Below are 15,410 nucleotides of genomic sequence, written 5' to 3'. Positions count from 1 at the left end.
GGACAGACTTCAGCTTCCAGTAAAAAAAATCTGTCAGCTGGTGAATAAATGACTCTATGATGCTGTGTGTGAGGATAGCAGCATTTATTTTAACTAAGCAAGTGTTTACTTCCCAGTTTGAAAAATGTGTTGCAAATGCTGTGACAGACCCACTGACTGATGGCAGTGACAATACTGTGACTGTGTGTGTGTGTGTGTGTGTGTGTGTGTGTGTGTGTGTGTGTGTGTGTGTGTGTGTGTGTGTGTGTGTGTGTGTGTGTGTGTGTGTGTGTGTGCATTAAAGTTGCTTTAAATTTGGAGGGTGGGGAGGGAGGGGGTGATTCCCATGCTCCCATCAGCACCCAACTCCAGACTCCATCCACACTGGCTTTTGTTGTTGCAGGCTGCATGTAGTTAAAAAAGAGCGAAGGAGGGAAGCAAACAGAAAAAGAGGGAGAGAGAGAAAGAGTAAGAGTCCCTGGAGGATTGGGGGGTCTGTAGCTAACACTGTTAATAGCAGGCAGGGGTCAGCAGCGCTACTAAACAGTTTGTACGACTGCCAGGGTGGCTGTGAAAACAGCACCTGCTGGTAGCGCCACTTGACAAAGGCAGCTGGGTCAACAGCCACTGTGGGAATTTATCAACTTTGGGAGGGGTGGTGTATGTGTGAGAGCGAGGGAGTGGGAGAAGGGCGACAGTGCTCACACATGAGGTAGTTACATGGACAGAGAGCAAGATGATGACGACAACAAATATCAGATAAATAGATCAAAGATTGCGTCATAATTGAGATGGAAATAGAAAGGAAGAGTGAGTGACGCATAGAACACTTTTGAATGACTGCAAAGATAGGACAGAGAAACAGAAAGTGATGCGGGTTAAAAGTAAAATCTGCCCTCTCTTCTGTCCTTCAGCTGAACATCTTAACACTGACATCCTTTCAGGTCTGTGCCATCGGAGCAGTGTGGATGCTAGACCTCAAATTTCTTGCTGAACTGTTTGATTATTATGTTTGTCAGTGTGTGTGTGTTAGTGTGTATGTGTGTGTTTGTGTGTGTGTGTGTGTGTGTGTGTTTAGCTTGTTGGCTCGCAGGGCCTGTTTGATTGACATGAGGTATATGTGAGAAAAGGACTGTGGAGTGGTGTACATTGTGCACACCAACAATGGCTTAATCAAACGGCCCAGTGTGGTCTCTTTTGCTGTTTTGTCATCCGACTCCATTGTTTGGGGGCTTCTTTTGTAGCTTCATTCCCTGTTTTAATTGTGCAAGAAATTTACTGTGTATTGTAGGAGCCAGGGCTATTCAGTGGGACTGGCAAGCAGCTTTGTCAAGGGGAGGACCACAGCAGAGATGCAGGAAGATTTAGGAGGGATAGGAAAATAAAGAAAAGGCTTTTTTTTTTTTCTGCAGCGTGCTGGGAGCTAGCGCACCACACGCTCACACAGGCTCACAGATGTGCATGTTCGCGTGTACCCACCACCCACACAGTAACACAGAGAGGCACACATACAGATAAATATATCCACAAACGAGCACCCGCGGCCTCCTTCCCCCTGCACATCTAGTGATTTGTGACTTCCATGGCTAATGTAGTTCATAAAAAGAGGTCCCAGGACCCTATACAAAGTTCAGTGTCTTTTTAAGGTCTCTGCTCACTGTAATTCAATCAGTCCAGCCTGCAGCTGACAAAACCTGATTGTGTGAAAAGTCCGCCGTAATACAGCTTTGCCTTCTTCTCTGCGGAGAGGGGCTGTAACAAACAGAAAGGCAAACTGCATTTTACACCAGAAACCAGCAGGAGGTCTGGCTCTATATGTTACAATTAAGCTATTGCCAAGGACCAACTGTAAGAGCAAGGCAGATTCTGGCCCTGCATGGAAGGAGGGCAACATGTGCCTTTTGAATTATATGATAAACATGTAACATTATTAAATGGTTCCCATGGTGTATTGTATATACACAGAGGGACAGAAACAAATCCCTGGCTTGTGCTGTACTATAATGTCATCATGTTGTTTGTTAGTATGTTTCTAAAAAAGAAAGGCATCTCCCCTCACATTATTTATTCTTGGCAAAAATATAATGCTCTCACTATACAAATAATTATGTTATTAAATGCAGACTCAGTGGGGCTGAAAAGCAGCCAGACTTGCTGATGAATACCTGTCTACAGTATGTGAGCAGAGAAAATCACAAATTAAACTCAAGTTTCACTCAGTTTGAGGTCTACTGCTTTCTAAAATTAATGTTCAAGGCTCATGGAGGAAACAACACTGTTGAAAAGCAAAAAATATTTTGTCTATATTTTGTCACATAGACATTATTTACATATTTCACTTCTTCAAAAATATCATGTCTTAAAGGTGATTTATGTCTTATTTTAAGTAATCTGAGTAAACTTGCCTTGCTCATTCTTAAAGTTATGGGATCATCAGAATAAAATCTTAACGCAAACGTCCAGTTCTTAATTATTCACAGCCTTTACAGACATCTTAAGGTAATCATATAGAGACAATATGAGTGGAAATATTTCTATCCCACTGCTATACCACAAACAAGCCCTGTCTTGCTCTCTGCCTCTCTCTCTCTCTCATACACTCTTACACCACACACATTCAGCATGTTTCAAAATGCATGGTGGCCTATTTATTATTGGAGGGGTACTCCAACTGACAAACAAATACCTAGAAATGAAGTCATCTGGCCAGGACATGTTTACACAAACACTGCTGAGGGATTTTATGGCTGATGTTTCCCTGTAAGCCTTTACCGCTCTCCCTAACAGTTCTTCTCCCCCCTCCACCCCCCACCCTCTATGTTCCCAAACACACAGTTGATCAAAACACAGTGCTAGATGCTATACCGAACCACAAAAACCACCATACTCTAAAACAAACCTCTTTCTGAAAGGGCTTTAGGGTCCAGATGTCCCTGCAGTATGGAAGAGAAAAAAGGGAAGGACCACCAGACTTGATAACGCGTTGAGGTCAGACACGTTAGCTACCCCATTTACTCCCCTCTGTCACCCCCTCTCCATCCTCTCTGTAACAAGATCCTAATAACGAAGCCAGAATGTATTAGGAGTCAAGAATCCAACACCACAGGGTCCGCACAGACTAAACAAGTCCAGTTGATGGTGGAAAGAATTGTTCTTTGGGAGAAATGCGTCCAGTGGCCATGCCAGAAAACATAAATACGGAGCGAGCCACCAGGGCCCCTTTGAAACATCTGTGGTGTAATTAATTGTGCTAATGCCTGGGTGGCACTGTCGTCACCCAGGAATAATCAGCTGCGGATACATTTCTATTGTGATTCTGAGGTATGCAAATTAACTTTCCCTGCGTCTGCTTCTCTTACTTTATCTGCCTCTCCTAATCAAATCTGATCTAGCCTAAAGAAATACTATTTATTTGGGACTTTTCCGGTGCATTCAGTACGTTCAGAATTGGATATGACCCACTTGCTGACCTGAGCAGACAGGCCCCCTAACCCTGCAGGAGCTTACTCTCTCAACTTCTAACAAAAATCCTGATAAGGAAATTTAAGGGGGTTTCAACTTGAAACCTAAGAAGCGATTGGTTTGAATTACAAAGTCTGCTTATGTTTGCAGTGATTTCTTTACTGCCAGGGTAATATATCAGACATAAAAGCGTATACCTCCCTCCTGTATCATGTGGGACGAATTCATGCCCTGTCTGCATATTTTCTGGTCTTGAGTGACAAATGTTTTTCACATGTACTTGGCTTTGCACAAACAGTTTATAGATCCATCACTATCAGATTCATTTCTAATACTGTGATACATATGGTAAGTATTATGACACAATGACACATAGACACACACACACGTTTAAATTATGAAGTCGCACTCATGCGTGTGTTCCCTGCACATTCCAGTCGTTAAACATCAACTAATTAAGTATTAGACTCCACAGAAACGGACCGGCTCGCACCATTCAAAGAAAAGTTGATGCCTGTGCTGCAGGCGGCGATGTTGAACTCGTCCACATGATGACGTATAAAATGTGCACTATGTTACATGTATGGACATGTGCATATGTTTCGACATGTGTTTAAACAGAATAAGTGGAGGTCTCTTTGCTTGACAACAGGTGCCTTTGTGTTTTCCTTACTCTCAGCAGAATAAACCCTGCTGTCAAATGCTCTGAAAATAACCAGCATGCAATAGTTACTAAAGTGAAGACTGCCAGCTAGTCGGTGTTGCTGTTAGCAATACTTTACACTAACATTTTGAAATGCTATGGTTATTCTCCAGTTACTGCTTTGCATTTGTTTTGGCCGAGGCGGGTGGTGATGTGATGACTTGTTGAAGGGCATAAAGGTTCTGGTCACAGCGATGTGCTAAGCGTGTGGGAAGGGGACATGTGTAAGCAGTGAGGACTGAAAATACGTCACTGCTGTGAAATGTTAGTAACTATAGATCCTCGGTTGCATGAGTGTCAGCTCGTCATGCAGTACGTGTGGGATTATCTGAGTTTCACCATAAAATGATTTCAACATGAAATTAGAACTCATTAGACGGCATGTAAAAATACTGAGAGATCACTTACTTGTGGACCTAAGACCACACTGTACAAACACATGATGATGGAATAAAAAGATGTGACACGTTCAGACTAACCCCCAAGAAAAATAAAAAACACTACTTCTTGATTGTACCTTTTGGGATCCACCAGCTTGTAGAGTTTCCCACTATGTGACTGTGCCATGCTTTTACTGCTTGCCAGAATGTAGACTTCACCTGAAAAAGAAAGAGAAAAGTCACATGGAAAGAATCCATCTGCATGATCTGCATTCCATACAATGTGCTAAATACTTTCCAGTGATTACCCAATGCTTGAGGACACAGAAAGTGCAATAACATATAAACATCATGTGCAAGAAAGAGGATAAGAGACAAAAGGACAGGACATAGGATACAAGATGAAATGAATTAGTATAGCTAAAGCTTCTGCAACGCTGCACTTGCCAAAGGACTTTCAGAAAAAGTTTAATGGGACAATTGGATACTCATGACTGGGAACCAGGCGGATAATTTAATGAGGAACAAGCCCGCGAGAAAATTCCATAAGGGGACAAATTGTAAACATGTGTCTGTGGGGCCCGTACTTTGGGACACACTCCTGCCCCCTTCCACAATTTTTGCACCACTTGCAAATCATGATCAAATGCAGAATCTTTAAATACTTCATCAAATAGTGACTCCAAGACCTGGCAAGAACTGTGATCAAATGTGTCTGATGGCTGCGTGAGCGATCCACATCATGTGTTCGTTGTAATCAGAAACACCAGAGCTGACAGTTAATAATTCTGAGAGTGTCTGGTGGGGGTCCAACTGGTAAAAATGTTCTGTATCATATTAACCCGCTCACCTCAGCTCACCCTATCTTATCTTAACGCTGCAGCCCCCCATGTAAACAGTAACACATCTGCTTTGTAGGTGGCCCGATACAGTGAGTGGGCCATTGGAGTGTTATTGCTATCTTATGGAAATAACAATTAACCCACAAGTAAGTATATACTACTTAATATCCTGTCGGGAATGTGCCATTAAGGTAAAGTCAAACAGGTATTAGTTTCCCTGTAGTTTTGAATGTCACTTCCTGCTGGCTGGGTGTTGCAATTTTCTTCGATTTTCAGTTGTGGTTCTATGATCTGTTAAGAGTAAAAGCTTACAAACGTCTTGTTAAATAACCAACTGGAAAATTCCACACTATAATGTAAATATATAAACCACTGATAAATATACAACAAAATTACTCAAAGTCATGATTTTTCCATAGTTTTGACATCCATCATTTGAAGTCAACAAACCATCAAGGGTTCATGTTGTAAAACTTTATAAAATATGCTAACACATAGTTGTCATTTCTCTGGTTGTTGGGAGGGAGAACAAAACAAAGGAAGAAAAAAAAGAAAGAAAAGGCAGGCAGAGTGAGACTGAGAATCCAGGAAGAGACAGAAAACAGAAAGTCTGTGAAGAACTTAGAGGGTTTCTTATCAATGTCCTACTAACCCAGTTCATCCTCTCCGAAACCCAAGATGTGTCCCACAAGCATAGAGCCGCAGGAACCAGCAGAGCCCAGGCACAGAGCTTTCTCCTGCCACTGTTCACCACTTGCTGATGTTGACAATGTCGACTTCTGAAGGATCCGCAAGTTACTGAGGCAAACGAAACACACAGAGTAGGTCAATTACAGCAGTCATTGTGTGTTAGTATATCTCATGTAGACTGTCACGTAATACCCTATGGTATATATTCTGTGCATGACATGCATGTGTCTTAAATTTTCCAGTGAGAAATACAATACAATTCATTTGCAGATGATTTGCCATGTTATAGATGAGATCTGAAAACCAGGACAACTTTTAACTTCTCGTAACATGGTTCATTGACCCATCATCTCATCTTTATGTCCCACATGGTGGTATTTAAGACGTTGGCTTTTGGTTTCAAAACAAACATCATGCTGGAGCCTTCACTTAGCCACAACAATATGCCCCCCAATTGTAACGAGGCAAAGAATTAAACTACCACACATTAAAAACAAACTTGTTTTTCGCCCCACGTGCATAGAACTTTGTGTTTGCTTTGGCACACGCCGATACAAACATTTTTCAGTGTGAGAAGAGAGGGAAGAAGACAGAATGAAACGCACAAATAAACTGAACTACATGAAGCTGGTATAGTATATCAGAGCCAAAATCAAGGAGGGCCTAGATCGAGTACACAGGGAATCTATGAAGATTTCACAACACACAGTTGCATTAATAATCAGCACTGTTTCGACATTCACCCTTTTTTTTCGTACTCACCCATTTTTATCTCCAAATACATAGCTACCATACAGTCTTCTAGACTGGCAGCCCCTGTATATGAAGCCTCCCACAGGTGGTGCCCCTCCACTGGACTGCAGGTCATAGACAGAAGGCTCATTTTCTGAGGGAAAAGGATGTAACATTCTCATTTAGCCACTTCTTCATATCACACTGCTTGTCATCCATATAAACTACTACCACTGCACACAACCTCATCGCAGAAGCAATCACTATAGTCATCAATCTGCATTATTCAGTGGTTGTAATCAACTAAGTCACTTGAGTGCATTTAATACTACCCTTCATTACAATTTATGTTTATAGTAATTGCTGTATTGTTTGTGTTAGAAACAAAAAGATAAACAATGTTTATTTCATTTGTCTGGTCCATTAGACATAATGGTTGTGTGTTTCCAATTAAAGAGACTTCCATAAGAGCAAGGAAGAGAGAGAGAATCTTGTCTTAAATAGGACAGCAGCATAATTTAAGACTTCTTCCCTGGCAGCCAACTACTGCAGAATGTCTTTATCAAAAGTGGAAGAAAATATTAATCTTTTATGCGTAAGAGTGATGTTGAGGCAACATGGCATGTTTTTTTTTTTTTATTACACTTGTCTTGGCAAAGGGAAATATGAATGGAGGTTTGCTGCCTTTAAAAATTTATGATCCAAGACTTGGTGCGCTCATTTCCCAACTGTAATCACTTTGGAGTTTGGGTAACTGGCTGTCAGGGATCTAGCTCAGTGAGAGTTTGGTTTGTGACAAGACGCAGTGTTAAACTGGATTGAGAGATCAAGGTTGAAGGACTAATTTGGGTTGCCAAAGCAACGCTCTTTGTAGAGAAGATAACCAGCCCAGCGTGACCTGGATCAGATAGCAGCAATTTGTTTTTATAAAGAGATGTAGGCTAAGCATTGTCAAGGCACTGTTATAGATCATCTTCTCAATGTGAGAAGAACGCAGCCTCTCTCAGTTGCGCTTTCAGCAATGCTAAACCATCATCTAGACAGTTATTGCTGCTGACAGCTTTAAATCTTACTTGTGGACACAATCTCACATTCTCTTGGCAAATCTTCGCTCCACAAGGGGGAAATCTTTCTAGATCACATCATTTTTACATTTAACCTTCACTGTCTCTGCACTCAATCCGGTGTGTTTTCTGAACCTGTTGCCAAAACATGATGTTCTTACAAAATGAAAGGCATTTGTAAAAACAGATGTCATTTTCAGCGGAATAAATATGAGAGGTTATCCAAGAGGTTAATGGATTTTCATTTCTTTCTTAGGACGTAATGCCATCAAACAAAGCTGAAAGGTTGCACACAAGTTGTATTTATCACGAGCTACATTGGTATTGCAAAATTAATGATCTCTTTCAAAACTTAATATATTTTTTATGGACATTTCTTGTCAATTTTCATGGAAAATGTAACTCACCATAATCTTTCCCCTTGGTAATCTCCAGTATTCTTCCTGATGATGAGTTTTTGCCACTGGCATCTGTGCAGAGGATTAGGAGACTCCCATTGTCCGTCTGAAGACGATCCACTGCACACCTTCAGTGCAGAATGCCAGAGATTAATACAGGAGAAACTGAGGTCATGTCTTGACATTTACCAACTACATGGTAGCAAATTGGCAGAACAACAGCCTGAGTTTACGATACGATTTGCAAAAGACAGTTGAAAGTAGTAGTAGCCCAGTTCGGAAGGGTGGATGATGTTGATGAAGTTTCTCGTCACATGTTTCACTCACCTGCCTGGGTCATGTAATCCATGGGCGAAAATTTCAGGTGGCTGGTTGGTGCTGTTGAAGTATGGGTTGTTCCGCGGTATGGAATAAGGTGACGTGCAACAGTCCGTGTCCACGTCTACCCTCAGGACAGACCCTGTGAAATCACTGCATTCAAACACACACATTAAAAACCTTTGTAACTCAAAAAGAAATCCAAAAGCACTCAGTCATTTGTGCGAGATCATCTGACTTGTAATCTCACCTGAGTCCATCCATTTCCTCCATGTCATCTAGGGTGATCATGCCATCTCCCAGGACGATATGCAACAGACCATCAGGGCTGAAAAGCAGTTGGCCTCCTAGATGCTTCCTGTGCAGCTCTGCTACTTCCATTAGCACCCGCACAGTCCTGGTGTCCACTTGGTTCGGGTTTTTCCTGATGAAATATATAAAACATCATTGCCTTTCGGTTTTTGACATCATGATTCAAAAGTTACGATTCCTACATGGCTAAGTGACCGATGTCTATGAGAAATCCACAACATTTCGGTACCTAGATGGTTCAATGTGGTCTCATATGAATATCCAAAGCTATACACCCTTACTTTAAAAATAATTTTGTGGTTGAGTGGAAAAACACAATGGCATGGATAAGAGGTGCTGACATGTCATAACAAACAAAATCAAACATTTAAAAACTCTGTTGTCTGGAGACATTTAGTTTGGATGTAATGCACTAGCCCATTAAGGCGAAGACAGTGGGTGGAACTCTGAAGATGTAACACAGACTTCAAAATGTTGCACAATTCCTAGTGCAAAGTGAGGATTTGGCTTCACGGTATCAGTAACAAATATTTCATGATGTGTTATTTTGGGTAGTCCTGCAATTTTAAAAAAGCAGCTTGCCAAAGAAAAAAGTGGTCTCTTAAACTACCATCAAATACTTTAACTGTCACTTCTCTATTGGACCCCCAAATTAAGGTCTATACACTGCAGTCGAGGAGACTGTGTGCCAAGACTGTAATTAAGATTAGGTCATTAAGTCAAACATACAACTGTGATTATGCAAATTAAAAATGTAACACTTAAACACGCTTGTGAGAACAGGCTGTTTTCTTAATCACGGGTCATTGTGAAGGGAGTGTGAAGTATCTACACAGCAAAAGGCTAAACGCAGCTGTCATCAAGCTCAGTCTTGCAAATGAAGGGCCATTGCATATTTAGCAAACAGTGAACGTTAGTTTGACCTACATTCTTAATCCCCATAAGAGAAAAAAACATTTCATTGCATATTTACTGTAGAACGAGTACTCTGCATGCCCTTGAAACTTTGTATGTCTACTGTAGGAGCCTAAATGCATATAATTTTAGTTATTCAATATTTGGACAATAATTTAAGTTCATATGTTATATGGTGATTATGTTTGTTTTCTAAGAAAATGACTATTTACAGTGTTTAGAGAGTTAAGTATTAACAGCTCATATTTACAGCAAGTGCATATTTTGATTCATTGCGTGTGTGGATAATTGCATAATTTGAAATCTTCAAAAAAAATGTGAGTGTATTACATTTGTAATATTTGGGAGTATGTTGTGGCTTTGTAGTAACTGTGCAACTTTAACTGCCTTTTGATATGCAAGTATCTGTGTGGGTGCGAACACCTGGTCAGACATTCAGTCGTGGAGTGGTGCCACACAGTTTTTTCACCTCTCTCTCTCCCTCGCTCCTTTTCTCATTTTTTGACAACTGTTACTTATTGTTTTTATTACTTAGACTGAAGTAAACCGTTAGGGTTAGTTAATCGAAATGATCTTGTGGATTATTATTTTTTCATTTGATGTGGATTACAAGTTAAGACTTCATTAATAAGGAAACTACACTTACTTTGATTAGCATGGTGTCTCTATTATTACATTACTGTAAATGCTTCCTTTCACGCCCTATTCAGAAATGAATGCATCAAGGAGACCTTGTCATATAGGAACCTTTAAGCAATTTTAGTTAAATAAGTGCAACTTGCATAAAGAAATGTCCGGTCTTTAATAATCCAGTGAAAAAATCAGATGTTATAGGCTGTGATGCAGCTGAGGCATTGGTGTCCTTTCAGGCACTGAGATACCCATATTTGAGGTAGATTTGGCACACACTTCTCCCATTACCTTGAAACGGTGTATTCGACCACACGGAGAATGTGGTCGTGTGGTCCGATGGCCCAGCGCTCTTGGTTGGTGGTGTAGGAGACGTAGAGCTTGCCATTCTTCTTGTAATTGGGGTGGAATGCCAGGCTTAGCAGGCCCCTTTCATCTCCACCCTGCAGTCAGATGAGAAACACAAAAGATCCAGGAGTTAATTATGTCCCTCCTCGGCTTCTGCTCGCCTGTGTGGGGATGGAATCACCCCCCTCGGCCATCTTCATCATCACCAAGACCACTACATGCAACCCCTACACACCCATCACCCCCACCTCCCCCCATCCCCTTTAATTCTTCAACCTCTCTAATCCCCTTTTTTTATTTATCCATCACATTCCCTTTCACACCCCTGCTATTCTCTCATTCTTTCTTTTTCTACCCTCGCCTGTTTCACTTCACACCTTCACCAACCTCCTTGAATATACCATTACCAACCATTATAAAGCATTTGACTCTGAGTAGAGCTGCACCTCCTCTACAACCCCCTGCCATTGCCCAGTCTTCTCTGCAGCCTGGTTATGTGCGCTTGTCCTCAGGGTCGGGGGCCCCTGTGACGCCCAGGCCCTCCCGGTGGCCTCCATTGTGCAGTGATTTGTGTGTGTAATCTTTGGGGGATATCCGTGAATGCTACGCTGAGTGGCTGAAAGAATTTATTAGCTCACTCACAGTTCATAGAGAGCACAAAAGTGCAGAGTGCTTCAGTCCATGCTTTTTGCTCCCCGTCCCCTCGCTCTTTCCCGGTTTACACAAAATCCATGCAAAATTCAAGGCTTGGGTGGGGGGGTTGGGGGTGGAGGTTAGAGGGGCAGAGTAAAAGAGGAAAAAAGAAAACCTAAACAAGGAAGAAGCTGCCAACTCCCACTGTCTTGGCAACATGTTTAGAAAACATCTAAATTGCTTGTGTAATATGTAAACCTTTGTCTTACCCTGGAGGCAGCTACATCAGTTGTCACTACCCTGGTGGTCCTCCCATCATAGTTAGCTGTAATAATCAGCTATAGCATTTCATTCCCTAGGCAAGGCAAGCCAGGTCGGCCCTTTATTTATGTTGTACTCTCCCTCACTATTTCTTCTTGACAAAAGCATGAACAGAATGCTAGGCTAAGGTGTGAAGAATGTTTATGAAGTGGTCCCTGTGTGATTGTATCGCAAAACAGCTTGATTTCTTTTGTGTTTTTTGTTGTTGTTTTTTTTTAACTTTCACTAGCAAAGTAATAAAAGAAACAAAAGTGAGCATCATGCAAAAGAGTTATCCCACTCATGGCAAACGAGGACACACTATGTCAATTAACACAGCTGTGTCATCCCTCAGGTATTCCCTCTTAAAAAGAGCAAAACAAAAGGAGTTCAGAAAGAGACTAGAGTGGCAGGCTCTGGATAGGTGTAGTCTATGTCACAAGCCAAGGAACACACATCATAAATTGGTGCACTGGATCTTCAAGTTCTGTATGGACTGCATTAAGCCCTGCCCAGTCAAACGCAGCAGTGACACAGGCCACATGCGAATGCAAAAGAGATGACTCTTTGCGAAGGAATGTACTTGAAGTACCAATGAGCAACAACAGAGGCCCACATGATAAGCCACAGGGGTTCTATAAATCTGAATATAAAGTGAAATGTTGTGAAAGTTGACAAATAAATCTCCACCCCAAAAGGCAGAGTTCCTCTGCAAAAATTTATGAGTACTACTAAATGTCAGATCATTGAAGTCAAATAAAAAAGGAGTTATGTGGGAGTGGATACAGCACACTATACAGCTGCATGTTAGTTGTTAGTCAGAGCAGAGGTGACTGCACTTTGCCAAAGAATGTCAAAAAGTTTCATCTTGGGAAGAGAAATAATCCACCTCACCTTGAAATGCTGGATCCATATGGTGGATTTGGGGATGCAGTGACCCACATCCCCAAAATAAACTCACCATAGGGAGTGGGTCGAAAACCACAATACCAAAGAGGCCTAGATCTAGAGCCAGAAGGGGGGACCACCAAGATACACAGTGGTTAAATGAGCTGAAATATTAGCTTCCTTGCTAATGACTAGCTCCTTCAGCAGCAGGCGAACAGCAGAGCTGGCACCAGAGCCATAAGAAACAAACACTGCACCAGAGAGCCTTCCACTGCACAGCCAATCCAAGGAGATACTTTGATTAAAAAAAGACAAAGTGCCAACCTGAGCACTGATTGTGGCAAAAACAACTGCCAAAACTGCAGTAGGTAAGATATTCTTGGCACAGCTCAAAAACTAATACACCTTATATAAGCAAGCACATGTAGAGAATGAACAAACTACAGGTTCTACATATTGTCCATTGTGACGTTAAATTAGAGGTTGCCCATTGCGCTGCCTTGTGTCATAGAACATTTAATTAGCTACCATAATGTGTGCACTTGTGCTTTCTTTGATTCTCACGTCAATGAATCGATCTTTCAACTGTGCATGAAGACGAGAGACGATTTAAGGGTAGGCTAAAGATTATAGTAACTTCATTAGGACATTATTCCTACACAGCAGATGTTAATGTTGCCATAGTGCCTTACATCTTCTAACTTCTATCAAACTATACAAATTTCTCTACAGTGTCAACTTAAAACACATTCCGTCCATTTTCCTCTCGAACATCTTTGTCTTTTTTATGACTGCCATCATTCTTCTACAGCCAGGCAAGGGGTTCTGATTGAATCTCTCATGAGGTATTATCTCTTCATTTTTCACAAACACCTGCCTCTGCATTCCTCTTTTCCCTCCAATTCTGTTCTCTGGGGCTCAGGCTTTGGCACTGTCAAAGTGTTGGCGTCATTCCACAGAAAGCTGGGAAAGAAAGTGAGGTGCAGGGATGAGGGGCGGTTGTTATCTCACATCTCACGGTGCATTACATGGAATGCTGACCCTGTCTGAGTGGCCGAGGCGGTGACACTCACACAACGCCACGATTTCCAATCCTGCAGGGGCAGCTGTCTTTGAGTCCTAGTGACGCATGTGTTGGCTCACGCATTGTTACCCTCAACCTTTTGATCCCTCCTCGCTGGCTCATGGGCATTCCTCACACCAAAAGACATTCCACATGAGTTGATTGGAGCATAACAATGTATACGCCCTTCACTCAATGACTACCTGAAGCATGTATGCTGACACCTCCCTCAAACGCAAGACAATACACACACCTCCTGTGTAGGATCCTCGGCTTTTCTCTTGTGCAATGAGAATCACAGTCAAATATCCATTGCAACCTCTCCACCTGTTAATACATAAATTCTATGGGAGATACGCAGCAATCCCATGATACCGTAATCCTCCCACCAACCAAGACTAAGATGCAATCCATCATCTGAGCCATAAAGTTCATAGAAAGCCTTTTTTTTTTTTTTTTTTACTGCTACAATTCAGCACTTCAGCTTTCACAAGCAGACATCCCACTGTCTGAGGATAATAGTGAGATCAACATGAGTTTGACCCCACCCCTGCTTCTAGGCAGAGTAAATAGTGAGGATGAGTAAGGCCACTTATTTTAGTCTGTATGGGAGCAGCCCTGAGGCTCTGATGACCGCTGACAGTGCAGAGCAGCAGACAGGAATAATAACATGCTGTGACGTATTTGTTTAAGCAGTGAAAAATTTTATTGGAGCCCCCCCCCCCCCCCCCCTCTTCGTCCCTGTTACACGGGCTAATACATGTCAGTGGACTGTCAGCTTTGGGGTGCCGCTCGCAGATGTCTTCATTTACAACACTCACTGTAACTATCACAGATGCTGCTCTGGAGTGTCTTCACTGAAGCTGCACAATGCAAGATGCTGTCATTGTGTGAACAGTGGCTGAAGCTTAACATCCAAGTCACAGAATAAAGAGAAGATTCTCATGTATGTCAAAGAGTACCTTCTTTGGCTTCAAATAAGTTCAAGGAAGGAGTAACTGTAGTTGTATCATTTTAATTGTGCCTAAATGACAAATTTATTTTAATAATATTTTGTTTATTTGGTAGCAGAGCTCTATTGGCTGAAATCAACTCCATTTTTTTAATACACCATCAAACTAACAAACAAGAGTACTTCCACATCTCATCACTGAACAGAACGACAGAACGTTGGATGTTTTTGTTTGCGTGGAAGACACAAATATTGGTTATCAAATTTCAAATGACTGGAGTAGGAACAATTCAAATCTGCTGTATAGAAAAATTGGTCCAATCAGGTTTGGACAGACCACTAGGACGATGACATGGGTAGTGTGTGTGTGTGTGTGTGTGTGTGTGTGTGTGTGTGTGTGTGTGTGTGTGTGTGTGTGTGTGTGTGTGTGTGTGGTGGACTAGAGTACAGAGATTGAATTTCAGGAGGAGAACACCCACAGCGCAGCGCAAAGCCCACACCACCACAGCACAGCATTGTTTCTGTGCAGTTCAGCTTAATTGGCACCGAGGGGATCCATGCAAGGAGGGGGATAGAAACGGAGGAGGAAACACAGAACATTACAATCAAAGCATGTGCATGGGGTCAATGATAGACCTGTTATCTGCCCTGTCTCCTGGGTGCCTGGGTTCCTCTCTCTGTATAAAGGCAGCTCCATCCTGTTGATGCTGCCAGTAAACACCTTAGCCCTCCCCTGCTCCCATCCACCTCGTGTGGCTGGGAGCCCGTTCTGGCAGCCAACATCACAGAATAGGACTCCTG

At 42.0% G+C, this 15,410-nt stretch overlaps 1 protein-coding gene across 1 annotated transcript in view; it reads right to left on the bottom strand.

Moving 5' to 3' along the window:
• hhip (hedgehog interacting protein) overlaps nucleotides 1–15,410 on the bottom strand; it is a 33,472-nt gene that overhangs the window by 4,964 nt on the left and 13,098 nt on the right. The window contains exons 5-11 of the mRNA XM_083976472.1: nucleotides 10,717–10,868; nucleotides 8,819–8,992; nucleotides 8,578–8,721; nucleotides 8,260–8,378; nucleotides 6,819–6,942; nucleotides 6,019–6,164; nucleotides 4,662–4,743 (exon numbers count right to left, since the gene is read on the bottom strand). Coding sequence (XP_083832598.1) covers nucleotides 4,662–4,743; nucleotides 6,019–6,164; nucleotides 6,819–6,942; nucleotides 8,260–8,378; nucleotides 8,578–8,721; nucleotides 8,819–8,992; nucleotides 10,717–10,868 — 941 coding nt within the window. The remainder of the gene's footprint in view (nucleotides 1–4,661; nucleotides 4,744–6,018; nucleotides 6,165–6,818; nucleotides 6,943–8,259; nucleotides 8,379–8,577; nucleotides 8,722–8,818; nucleotides 8,993–10,716; nucleotides 10,869–15,410) is intronic.

The sequence above is a fragment of the Trachurus trachurus genome (genome assembly GCF_905171665.1).
Source record: "Trachurus trachurus genome assembly, chromosome: 1".
In the NCBI taxonomy this organism is placed as follows: Eukaryota; Metazoa; Chordata; class Actinopteri; order Carangiformes; family Carangidae; genus Trachurus; species Trachurus trachurus.
This window is presented reverse-complemented; position numbering and strand designations above follow the sequence as displayed.